We start from the raw sequence: 13,238 nt of genomic DNA, 5'->3' as shown, positions 1-13,238 counted from the left end.
TATTAATAGTATGAGAAAATATGAAGCAAAGAAAATTTTTATTACATATTACTCCATACACTGTTATTTTTCATATTTTCTTTTGAGCAGAATGACTTAGGACCTCTCCAACACCAATTATATACAAGCTAATCAAGTTTTGGGTTTTTTTATCTTTCTGGATTACAGATGAAAACAAGGTTAAATGAGGAGAAAAGGAAGTTGTAACTTTTCTTTCTCAATTTATGGCTCTTTTCTTTTCATTTTACTGTATGCAGTTCTCTTTTCCATCTGAGTCTTTTCCTGTTTATGCATATTTCTATGGGCAAGTTTTCCACTTGGTGATGTTGCCTTTAGAAAACAAACAAAAAAAGACAACTAAAATATTTTAAAATTATACCGGCTGTACTCAGCTGCAATGTTACAGTGCATTATTGCTTTAGATATTTTCCTTTTAATTTTTAATAAATTTTTTTTTATACGTGGCTTAGAAGTTAAAAAACAAGACATGGGAATTATTTGTCAGTTTTTATGCTTGAATTCAGAGCTACCTTGCCTCCTGAAGTATTTGGAATAGTGGTGGCCTGTGTGCTTTCATACAGTTTGAAGCCATCTGGATAGTTCAGTATAAAGCTGAGAAGCAGAACTGTTGATGGACATCATGATACTGAAAAGGAAATGAAAGAGATGAAGTATTGACAAAAACAAAGTAATGCATATTAAGAAAAACAATTTAGTCTTTAGCTTATGTGTGTGAAACCATAGGCTTTGTTACCACTCAGGAAAGAGATCAGATGATAGCAGACAATTCTCTGAAAATCACAGAATTGTTAGGGTTGGAAGGGACCTCTGGAGATCATGAGTCAACCCCCTGCCAAGGGTCACCTAGAGCAGGTTACACAGGAACTCATCCAGGTGGGTTTGAATGTCCCCAGAGAGGGAGATTCCATGACCTCCCTGGGCAGCCTGTTCCAGTTCTCAGCCATCCTCAATGTAAAGAAGTTCTTCCTCCTGTTGAGGTGGAACTTCTTCTGCTTCTGTTTATGGCCATTGCTCCTCATCCTGTTGCTGGGCACCACTGAAAAGAGTCTGGCACCATCCTCTTGGCTTCTGCCTTTGAGAGTTATTGATATGCATTAATGAGATCTCCTCTCAGTCTTCTTTAGACTAAACAGGTCCATCTCCCACAGTCTCTACTTACAAGAGAGATGCTCCAGACCCCCAGATCATCTTTGTGGCCCTCTGCTGGACCCTTTCTTTGTCTTTCTTGTACAGAAGAGCCCAGCACTCCACATGTGGCCTCACCAGGGCTGAGTAGAGGGGGAGGATCACCTCCCTCAACCCGCTGGTCACATTCTTCCCAGTGCACCCCAGGACACCACTGGCCCTCCTGATCACCTAAGTAAAGTGACTGTTAGGATCAACAAAGAAAGAACAGAGAACCATGGAAAAATTGTAATGCTGGTCTTCGATTAACCATGGTACACCTGTGTCAGTCAGAAGGACTGACAAAAAGAACAAGAGTAGGTAAGGTATGCAGAGATGCCAAATAGATATAGTTGGCTTCTGCCTGAGGAGTTGCTAAATTTGCTAGAGCTTCTCAGTTTGCCATTGCGGTTGACAGAGATCTAGGAAGAAAACCACTGCTTTGAAGAGATGAATAGAGTTGGAATTTAAGTTAGAATACCCCCTTTGCAATCTTCATAGAAAGAGAAACTTGTACTGTTGTACGCAGTTACGCTCTGGAGCTATGTGCCGTCGCGTGTTATGGACCCAAACTGATGCATGTGAAAAAAGAATACCCAAATGTGGAGAATAAGTACTTTGGTGGCTGTTAAAAGATGAGGGTGTGGATGCAGCTTTAGCTCACAGGATCCCTGCATGAATTTCCAGCAAAGGCCAGGAATAGACAGTGGAGAAAATTCACTTATTGTCTCATCTGTGTATTCATCTTGGGAGAAGTGTTTTCCATATGGGCTGCATTTTAGAAGAAAATTAGTATTTCCTAACAGTTCTGCCATCCCTATAATAACTTCTTAGATGTCTGTGGACTCTTCAGAAGATGCAAGAACTAAGCACCTTAAACTGTGTAGAAGCACACATTAAAAATTTACTTTTGCATCTATGGCATACCTATGTCCTTTCCATTTTTAGACTTTTTCCCTGCTCAAAAGATTAAAGTGCAGCAGATTGTTTCAAGGCAGAAAAGTAAGCTTAGTAGTCTATTCTGAACCATAAAAACACATTACTATGTATCAATAAGTATACTTATTGATAACATATTTTTAATATTATATATATTTATATATTATATATATGTATACTTATTGATAACATATTTTTCTGGAGAAGCACTGGATTTTCTAATATGTAGATAGATTATAAACTTAACAAAAGACATGAAAAAATTTGAGTTACCCTTGGATAAAATCCAGCGTAAACTGATTTGGTTTTATCCCATTATTTTTTCTGATGTCTTGCATTGATTTGTATTTGTATTGATATACACACACATGTATAGATATATTTATTCTCACTGTCGATATCTCTCACTTGAGAAAAAGAAATTATCCCAGGTTTGTTTTTTTTTTTTGCATTTGAGATTCCTGTTTGTTAACTGTCTTGTTTTGATTACTGCCATGTTTAAGAGTTGCTCATTCACTGACAACTGACAAGACTTGTTTTTCCTGGAAGTCATCTGTGACTCTCTTCAGAACAGCTTGTGCTAATTAGACTTTTAAGTGTCAGCTCATTGGAAAACTTTTTTCTCCTGCTTCTTAAGAAAAGCATCTGGTCTGCTAAAAAGTAATTTGTTAGATTAGTAATCAAGTGCAGTTAAACACTGTCCTTTATGCTCACTGGCTCACTGATTTACCAGTTCTTTTAAATACATTTTTAAAGTACTTTTTACTTGAAAAGTACTTGTGCTTGAATCAAAAGCCAGATGTATTAGGACTTTAAATTATGTTTCTAATGCAGTGGCTTGCTAATTCTGTGTGACATCAATAATTCAAATTAAGGTCATGCTATCAGGAGTGTGTCACTGCATGATACCTTCTGAAGGCTGAGGATTATTTCTGAAACTTTATCATTCAAATCATCACAAGTTTCTCTGCATGTTTTCTATCCATTTCAGGATTATCTATATTTCATTAGTGGTTTGTACTGTTTTTTATGGAACTTGGTGTAGAAACTTCAGAAGAAAATTACGTACATAAATATCACTTTTATTCATAGTATGTGTTTAAGCAATATCAGTTGTATGCAGAATAATAATTTAATAAAAATAGATCCATCATTCATGAAGTTCATGAGCATTTTCAATATCCTTGAAATTATATTTAATGTGCATTCAACAGTAATAGTGTGCTTCATTATTTTACCTAGACAACAGGAAGTGCAGTAGATGCTGGGAATCTGGGCAGTTTTACTGGTTTTCGTCTTGATCAAATTCTACAATTTTTATTCTCTGATGGATAGGTAGAACAGCAAGGAGTATGCTATCCCTAGATTCCTGAGATTATAACATACCTCTTCATTAAAAAATGCTCTAAAATGGATTGTTTTTTTCGTGAGCTTTGCTGAACAAATCTATGCACTTTTCGTTTATTTCAGCTTGTGTTTTCAGGTGTTGGAAATAGAACATACATACCTGGGTTTTATTAAATTTTTATTTCATACAGACTGGAAATTCAGGTAGACTCTGGTCTTTATCAGTAGTACAAGGGATATCTGGGTGATCACCTATCCCTCTTCATCACAGAATATGTTACAGGAACTTTGTTCTGTAATTTTTATGGTCATTATTCCCTTATAATCTAGAAAAAACAAATTATGTTGGGCAGAACATTACTGTTCCCAATACAGAAGAGCTGTGAAATAGCCCAGGAATGCGTAGAGGTGACATCCAGGTGATCAACAGATTAAACTGGTGGCATGTGGAAGGGTCTCTTTTGTTTTAACAGCATCTAAAATTAGCAAGTAGATTTTGGAGCAGGTATGAGGTCTGGGATTCAGAACAAGCACACAGTAATAGCATGGCAAACCAACATTGAATGAGTTGTGAAACCAAGGAAGTTCAGAGGAAAAGAAATTTAAATTGCCTAGGTAATTAATTTGTGTGATTCAGATTTTTAGAATATTAACTCTATTTCATTAGATGACTGCAAAAAGAAAAATAATAACCATTCTATAGCCTTTTAGAATGCACTATTACACATCCAGACATATTCAAGTCATACCTGCGTGTTATAGGTAAAGCTGACAGACTTGCTTGGATACTTTAGTTGGTGATGTATTTTGTGTAACATCCCTGTCAGCTGAACTACTACTTTTTAACAGAGAAGTTGTAAAGGTGTGCCTACTTTGAAAGAATAAAGAGTTTGGTGATTTGATGAATAAACCAGAAAATTAACATAGTATGCAGAATGAAATGGTGATGTCTACAGGTAGCAGTAATGGCAGTAGTAAGAAACCACTGCTATGACTGGGAAAAGTTGTACTTTCCTGAAACAGCCTGTATTTCATTTGAATATTTACATGTTTGATAAGAAAATGTAGTCCCTTATGTGATTCTTCTAAGACACAATGGTAAAGCTTTACTCTCTAAATTTATGTGGCATGTATTTTCTTCTGAATTAACTTGAGAAACAGTTATTCACAGAGGGAAGTAGTTTGAATATTTTACATTTGACATGTATTCAATCCAGGTTTGGGTTTTTTTGTTTGTTTGTTTGTTTCAAAACAGCTTTCTTTATAGTTAAATAATAGGATCCTTCCTTAATTTGTCAGTGAGATGACGTTACTGCTTTCTGTCCAAGGCTTTTCAGATAGCAAGTGTTTTATTTGAAGCAGTGTGTTACAGGGTTCACTAGGAATACCTTAACAAGGGAGGAATTGTTCATTGCTTTTGTTTTGGGGTTGGTTTTGTTTTTTTTCATGTGGATTTAACCTTGGAGCAGTTTGAGCTGTGCTAATAAGCCACAGGAAGCTGCAGTGATTATAAATATGTTTGAAGAAGAAATTCCTTCTCTTACCTAATTCATAGACTACTAAGCAAGAGCAGCTGCTTACTGGAGTCAGTTTCTTTTTCACTACATGTGAAATTCATAATCAAGGACAAGATGTGAAATGAGTTAACAGCTATTTCCTGAGTTACTGTCTGATTTACATCCAGTAGCTGCTGTTAAGTGTGGCTTGCACATACGAGCTTGGCTTTGTTTAATAAGGGAAAATTCATAAAGCATTAATTGCTTTTGATGCTTTTGGGCATTTCTAGAATTAGAAATCTAATTTAATATTAGGGGACTCCTTTTCCTTTTAAAAGACTAAAGGGTATAGTAGTTTTTTAGTAGTGAGAATCAACAGGCAGATAGAGGTTTGGGAATTCTCTTTCTGTAGATCCCAGCAAGAAAATTTTATCCAACTGCGAATGGCCATCATCAGTAAGTGTCTTGATTGAACCCCAGCTGACAACAAAACATCACACAGCTACCTGCTCTCTCCTTGCACAGTGGAATGGGAGGAAAGAATTGCAAGGGTAAAAGTGAGGAAACTCATGGGTTTGGATAAAAACAATCTCCTAATTGAAATAAAAATAATACTAATAATGATAATAATGAAAAGGAAAATAACAGGGAGAGATAAATGAAAGCCAAAAAAGACAAGTAATGCAACTGAAAACAATTGCTTGCCACCAACTGACCAGCCTTTTTTTTGTATCCCAGCTGACTATTATCCCCACTCAATTTTTCTTCCTTTTTTGGAAACAAAGAGTAAAAGCTGAAATATTCTGCCTTATTCATTTTATGAGTGTTTTGTTCAGTCCTAAACAACATTTTTTGTCTAAAGTTCTGTGTCCCACAGCTTTCAGCCAGTTCTGTTGAGAGCGACCCCGCCAGAATAGTGATGGGGTTACTACTTGAATTTAATGTTGTGGATGAGGCGTTGTGCTCACAGACTGACAAACACTTGGACTGTTGAGAAGAATTACTTTTATCTTTTTAACTCAGAATGATAATTATGACTAAATTTCAAATACTGTCAAACATTTCAAGTTTGACCTTCACATGCAAGCATCCAGCAAACCTGTTGAGCCACAGGGAATCATTCCATTGAAAGGAAGAGGGCCAAACACTTGAAACAGTGTTTTGATTGCTTACTCTGAATTTTCAGATGACTGATGACGATAGGTCACCAATAAATGTATTTGTGCTCTGAAAAAGTTTGCCATTACACAAATTAAACTGCCTGTTCCTCAAGCTTTTACAGTTACAGACATTCTGCTTTTTAGAAGCTGAATTGAACTCGAACTCAAAACCTTATGCTTAGAGCTTCTTAAAAAAAAACCAAAACAAAACAAAACACAAAAAACCCCAAACTAAGGTATTATATAGTAGAGGCATTATAGCCTCTACAAGGAATGTGTTTGTCAGGCTGCAGTCTCCTATGAACTCTTCTATGAAATCTGACTCTTTACATTTTTAAAATCATTAACATGCTGAACTCTTTATCAGTACTTAGCAGTGATAAATGTAGGGGCATAGCTCTGTGCTTTCCACTCATTTCTTGAGTCTGTCAGAGAAAATACTGGTTCAGACTTGTGCCTTATTGTTGCAGACATCTATTTGCATTTACAACAGTATTAATAATCATGCATGTGTTCTATCACATCTCATTAAGGTACCTAGAAATGCTTTTAAAGAATGTATTTCCTTACATGACAGTCTATGTAATCATTACTGTGAGGTAATATTACCACTGAATACAATTTATTTGCTATCTTTGATACAATTTTGTGCTAAAGTCAATTGTTCAAGTAAGTAAACCTTTATCTGGTATCTGTTTATATATTTGGATGGCTCTGACCACAATAAGTTTTCAGTCCTGTTTGGGGTCAATTATGCCATAATATATACAGTTAGTAATAACAAAATAATTGAATGTGGTGATTGTGTTTCCTAGGTATAGCATATCTGAGTGGAATGTGCAGTGAAAAACGAAAATGTATAATTGCAGAGGACAATGGTCTGAATCTCGCTTTTACAATTGCCCATGAAATGGGTCATAAGTAAGTATGTGGACAACATAGCCTACTATCCATTTGCATGCAATGCTGCTATGATTTGACTACTCTGATTGTGTGCTTCAGTTTTTCCTTTTTTCTATTAGGAAGGAATAATTTGGAAGACAGTGTTTCTGCTAATAACAACTTGTATTGATATATAGTATATAAGTTAAGAAAATATCTACAATTTAAATTGTAGATTTAAATTGTACAATTAAACCAGAAATCTTTAAAGCTGCAAAATAAATAGATTAACTGGAAAGACTGATATTGTCTAGAGGACAAACAGGTGTCCCTTAGATGTCTTTTCTTTTCAGATTGTGATATTGTGTGTCAGATCCAGCTCTAACTGCTGTTGCCAACAGACATTTTAATGAGATCATGAGTTGGAAGAGCCCTTATTTAATCTGGCTTTCTCAGGATAGATCCCATTAAAGTGTATAGTAGTCATTGACCATTACAACATTACTATTGGTTTTCTTCCTTGTAGTAGAAAAGGTTGGCAAAACGAAGGTGAAGGTAACTGTCCTTCACGATTGGGTTGGATGTTTTTACTCATTCAATGGCAAATCTTTTGAACCAAGAGTGAAAAGTTCTCATTTTGCACTAATAAAATTTATTAATAAAAGTTGAATTTGATTCTTGGCTTCAGTACTTGTAAAGAAAACGAAATAGGAAAAGTCTTATTTTTAAATGAAATTAAATAAAAGAGAGGTATGTATTAATCTGTCATTTTTGCCTGCAGTGTCTGCTCCAGCCATCTGTGTATTCATGTTAGAGCACCAGCTTCAGAGTGACAACAGAGAGGGACGTTTTACTAAATCCTTTGTACCTCTGAATGTTGTGGTTAGGTATCTGAGGACAGACACTTTGAACTAAAAGTGATTTGGTTTAAATTTGGTCAAAGCTGTCTGAGAATGGAGATCGTAGCATCTACTGTTGAAACATGAAGTTGACTGGAAAAAATTGGAACCTAAAATATTTCTATTGAAAATTTTTTCTGGATGCAATTTAAGTAAATATGAAGCAGTTTTATGAAAATTGTCACAAGCATAAATTGCTGCATGAAATTGTTCTTTTCTGTTTTTTCTTTTTTTTTTTTCTCATTTTTGTAACTGCAAAAACCAACTCCAGGTTAATATAAGCGAGCCTGTTTGAGTGAAAGTTACAGTAAAGGAAAGCCTTTAAAAGGAAAATTTATTTGTATTTTGTAACCACATGCCATTCTATTTCTATTTTTCACAGTAGTGTTTGCTAGTTTTGGAAGTGGGAATGGATAGCGGAAGACTTATTTTCTGTACACTTGTTCTTATGACCAAAAGTAAGGGGAAAGAAACAATAATTGAATATGATCTACAGACAAGTTCACTGATTGAGTTAATTAACAAATAGTTTGAGACAGGTATGATAATAACAGATATAAGTGCTACTTTATGCCCAGCACAGTAAAAATGTGTTTAGAGAATAAAAACCTTGGCAGTAGAATTACCAGGTTTGAATAAAGAGACATCTTGATCAACAAGACATGTAACACCTTATTCTTCATGAGAAATGATGATACATAAAATTCTTGGAAAATTATGGGTGGTGTTTTGGTTGTGGAATGGCAAATTTGAGAACACAGGATACTAATCTCATAATGTTCATATAGTTATAAAGTTTTTGTCTTGCAGCAAACAAGTCAAACCTATCTTTGACATCCTAAGGTCTGCTAGATGTCAAGCAGTATGTGGAACAAGATAGACAGAGAAGTTCACTATTACTGCCAGCAGTTCTTCCAAGACTGCTGCATAGGCCAGGCTCTTTAACCCTTGTTGCATTTGTTTGTGAACTTGAAATATCTTCATGGCTTTTCATTGCTTTTGAACTACAACGGAGAATGGATTTTTCATGGTCTTCCTACAGGGACATAAAATCTAAATTGCTGATATATGAATCCTGGGGAAAAAAATGTGAAAAGGCTACACCATGAAATTTCAGAACTTTCAAATCACTTCATATTAATTCAAATAAATTAGGAAAAAATAAATTCTTATAGTATCCCAACCATCATTTTCTTACAGTAATAATGGCATTTGGATGTCCTTAGAGACATCCTCACAATTCTCCGCAGGTTCTGTAATAGACATTTTAGAACAGTGGAAATAAAGAATAAATGAAATCTTGTGTCATAATAAAAGACAAGGTGTCGTTTGAACCGCACATTTCCTCAGGAAATTCCACCTCATCCAGTCTAGTAACAAACCACATTGAAAAAAGGGGGACTACCTCAAAAGTGAAAGAATAGGTAGCCTGAGATATACAAGCAGTGGCCACGAAAAAAGAAAGACAGCCTCCACTGCAAAAGACACAGAGGCATTCAGCTTGATCCTTGCTTCATTATGGAATCAGAGTCCTCAGCTGTTGCAATCTGTTGCAATCTGAGGTACAGTGGTCTTGCACCAAAGAGCATAAGGTGATGTTTTAGAGACATTCATTTTTTCTGCATGACTGTCTCTGTCTGCCAGGTCATCCCTGGCAACGGCAAAGTTAACACTAGAAGTACTTGACCCTTTGCAGAGACACAACATAAAAATACTGTAAGACAAACATTTCTAAATGGTCTAAAGTTAGGTTTCTCACAGAATCACAGAATCACAGAATATGCTGAACTGGAAGGGACCCATAAGGATCATCATGTCCAACTCTTAGCCCTGCACAGGACACCCCAAGACTCACACCATGTGCCTGAGAGTATCATGCAAATGCTTCTTGAACTCTGTCAGCCTTGGTGCTGTGCCCACTGCCCTGGGGAGCCTGTTCAGTGCCCAACCACCCTATGGGGGAAGAACCTTTTTCTAATATCCAACCTAAATCTTTCCTGACATAGTTTCAGGCCATTCTCTCAGGTCCTGTCACTGGTCACCACAGAGCAGAGATCAGTGCCTGCCCCTCCTCTTCCCCTCCCAAGGAAGTTGTAACTGAAATGAGATCTCCCCTCAGTCTCCTCCAGCTGAACACACCAAGTGCCCTCAGCTGCTCTTCACACGGCTTCCTCTGAAGGCCCTTCACCATGCTCATTGCCCTCCTTTGGACACTAACAGCTTCATATCTTTCTTACATTGGAGTGCCCCAAACTGCCACAATATTTAAGGTGAGGCTACCCCAGGTCAGAGCAGAGCAGGACAATCCCCTCCCTCGACTGGTTGGTGATGCTTTGCCTGATGCCCCCAGGACAGGGTTGGCCCTCCTGGCTGCCAGGGCACTGCTGGCTCAGATTCAACTTGCCATCGACCAGGACTCCCAGGGCCTTTTCCATGGCACTGCTTTCCAGCATATCATTTTCCAGTCTGTCTGAACATCCAGACTTGCCCCATCCCAGGTGCAGAATCCAGCACTTCCCCTTGTTGAACCTCCTATGGTTGGTGATTGCCCAGTTCTCTCATTTGTCTTGGTCTCTCTGCAGGGCCTCCCTGCCTTTGAGGGAGTCAACAGCTCCTCCCAGTTTTGTATCGTCTGCAAGCTTGCTTAGTATCACTTCCAAATCCTGCATCGAAGTCACTTATGAAGAATTTGAAGAGCACAGGGCCGAGGATGGAGCCCTGTGGAACCCCACTAGTGACAGGCCTCCAGTCTGATGTCACCCCATTCACTGTTACCCTCTGTGCCCAACCTGTGAACCAATTGCTCACCCACCACACAGTTTATCCAGCTGTGGGCTGGACATTTGGTCCAGAAGGATCCTGTGAGAGACATCAACTGGCTTCCCTTGGTCTGCTGGGTGGGTTACCTTGTCATAAAAGGAAATTGAGTTTGATAAGCAGGACTTTCCTCTCACGAAGCCGTACTGGCTGTGTCCAATGACTGCATTGTCTTTCAATACTTCCCATGATAATCTTCTCCATAACTTTACCAGGCACTAAAGTGAGACTGACAGGCCTGTAGTTTCCAGGGTTCTCCTTCCTGCCCTTCCTGAAAATCGTGACAATGTTCACCAGCTTCCAGTCAGCTGGGACCTTTCTGGGTTCCAAAGACCACTCAAAAATCATTGAGAGAGGTTGTGCAATGACATCAGCCAGCTCTTTGAGGCCCCACAGATTTGCAGGGATCCAGCTGGAGCAGCAGATCCTGCCCAATTTCAGGGTTGACTGGGAGTTGATCACTCTCACAGTTGTGGTCCTCCAGCTCAGGGCACTGAGACCTCCTTGATCCATCATCCATGTTGAAGACAGAGGCAAAGAAAGCATTAAACATCTCTACCTTGTCTCTGTCTTTGTTTTTGAGGTGACTATCCTCATCCTGTAATGAATTATATTTCTCTGCTGCCTATTGCCATTAATATATTTGAAAAAACTCTTTTTATTGTCCCCCCAGCTTCTGGCCAGCTTCAACTCCAGTTGAGCTTTGGCCACATGAATTTCCTCCCACCCCGTAGATATGGATGTTGTCCCTATCTGTTGGGACAGAAATATCCATATATTCAGGTAGTTGGATGCAGAAGCAGCCTGACTGTCAGAGATGTTGAGCTTTGAATATTTTGACTAGTTTTTGTCATCACTGAGATTTTTGTTCAAAATAAAGCCAACAGAAGTGTAGACAGGGGAGCCTAACAGTTTGAAAAGCACAGCTGCTGTTTGCAAAATTGAGCTTTGTAATGATTGTAATGCGCAACAAAGTATAAGCAGTCTTTTTTCCCGTGTATGTGTTTGTGTTGTTGACAGCTTTACAGAAAAATGGCTATAATTCTCTGGATTTTGTGGATAGCTACATAAAACATGTAGAAGGGAAGGCTCTGGGGAGATCTTGTAGCACCTTGCAGTATCTAAAGGGGGCCTACAAGAGCATCCCTTTTACGGGGTATGTAGTGATACGACATGGGGGAATGGCTTTAAACTGAAATTGAGTAGGTTTAGATAAGATGTAAGGAAGAAGTTCTTTACTATGAGGGTGGCAAGGCACCAGAACAGATTGCTCAGAGAGGTTGTGGACTTCCCGTCTCTGGAGTTTTTCAAGACCAGGCTGGATGGGGCTCTGAGCAACCTGGTCTAGTGGAAGGTGTCCTGTCCATGGCAGGGAGTTGGAGCTCATGATCTTCAATGTCCCTTTCAATGCAAACCATTCTATGATTCTATGATTTTTATATTACTTTTGTGTTTTTTTGGTATCTGTGAAATTTTCTGTCCTGTTTGTTAAGAAAATGAAAATTCGCAGGGAAATTTATCTATAAAGCACAGTACTTACTTAATAACTTGCTTTTCTTAAATTTACTCTTCACAAGGAAGGTACAAAGCCTTCCTTTTTCCTTCCTGCTTGCTTTATTGATTCAATAAAAAGTAATAGGAGGCTTTCACTTTATATTGCATTTCAGCATTTCATATTCTCTATTTCAAACAAGATTTATAACAGAATCATGCCAGTATTTTCATCACTGCCCTTTTTTTTTAGATAGACTAGGAAAAGAATCCCTGAGGTAACTGTATTAAACTATTGCATTTAAAAAACCCACAGTGCAGTGACTGGTCTTTAAAAAATTTTCCCTTTTTTTTTTTTTTTAAATTAAGTTGCTCCCTTTTTTTTAATACTATATTTTTTTTTTTGAACTACTCTAATGAAGTTCAAATTATGTATTAGATGTTAAACGATGGAAACAGGGCATGTGATACCCCTTCAATGATAGCAAATATAAAGTAGTGGCAAAAATAGCGTTTTCCCAAGAAAAGCAGTCATAAAGTCCTCGAGATCACCTTAGATTCTGTCGTTCAGTTTTCATGGTTTAGTGGGTAATTTCCTTAAAAATCGATAGTCTCTTATCCCCCTCCATCCATGTAAAGTGGACATCTGTGTTCCACAGTCATATACTTACAATTTAATCAGCCTAGGATCTTATTGGGAAGAGGGGTGTATAATACAAAACTTCCCAGTGGTGTGGAAGTGGTCCAACAAAATACACTCATCATTACAGATGACAGAAAAGAATGAAGTTTGTTACATACTTTCTGCTTATGCTTACTCAAAATTTATGTGGTGATTCAAAAACATGAAAAAAAATAGTTTTGATTACTCCGGTTCCAGTCACAGAATGATCTTACTTTTTTGGTGTCTCTTCACTGAGTACATGATGGCTAAAAGTCTTTTTCCTGATTACATATTTTCTTCAGTTTGAAGAAATTTGACATGTCAATATGGTGTAAGATTAAAGTAATAAGCGATAGAC

At 37.6% G+C, this 13,238-nt stretch overlaps 1 protein-coding gene across 1 annotated transcript in view; it reads left to right on the top strand.

Annotated features, from left to right (window-relative positions):
• ADAMTS19 (ADAM metallopeptidase with thrombospondin type 1 motif 19) overlaps window positions 1–13,238 on the top strand; it is a 133,783-nt gene that overhangs the window by 65,061 nt on the left and 55,484 nt on the right. The window contains exon 8 of the mRNA XM_027714447.2: window positions 6,943–7,048. Within this exon, the coding sequence (XP_027570248.1) occupies window positions 6,943–7,048 (106 nt within the window). The remainder of the gene's footprint in view (window positions 1–6,942; window positions 7,049–13,238) is intronic.

This window comes from Pipra filicauda, unplaced genomic scaffold (genome assembly GCF_003945595.2).
Source record: "Pipra filicauda isolate LSUMZ 115617 unplaced genomic scaffold, ASM394559v2 scaffold216_size1298047_pilon, whole genome shotgun sequence".
NCBI classification, from domain to species: domain Eukaryota; kingdom Metazoa; phylum Chordata; class Aves; order Passeriformes; family Pipridae; genus Pipra; species Pipra filicauda.
This window is presented reverse-complemented; position numbering and strand designations above follow the sequence as displayed.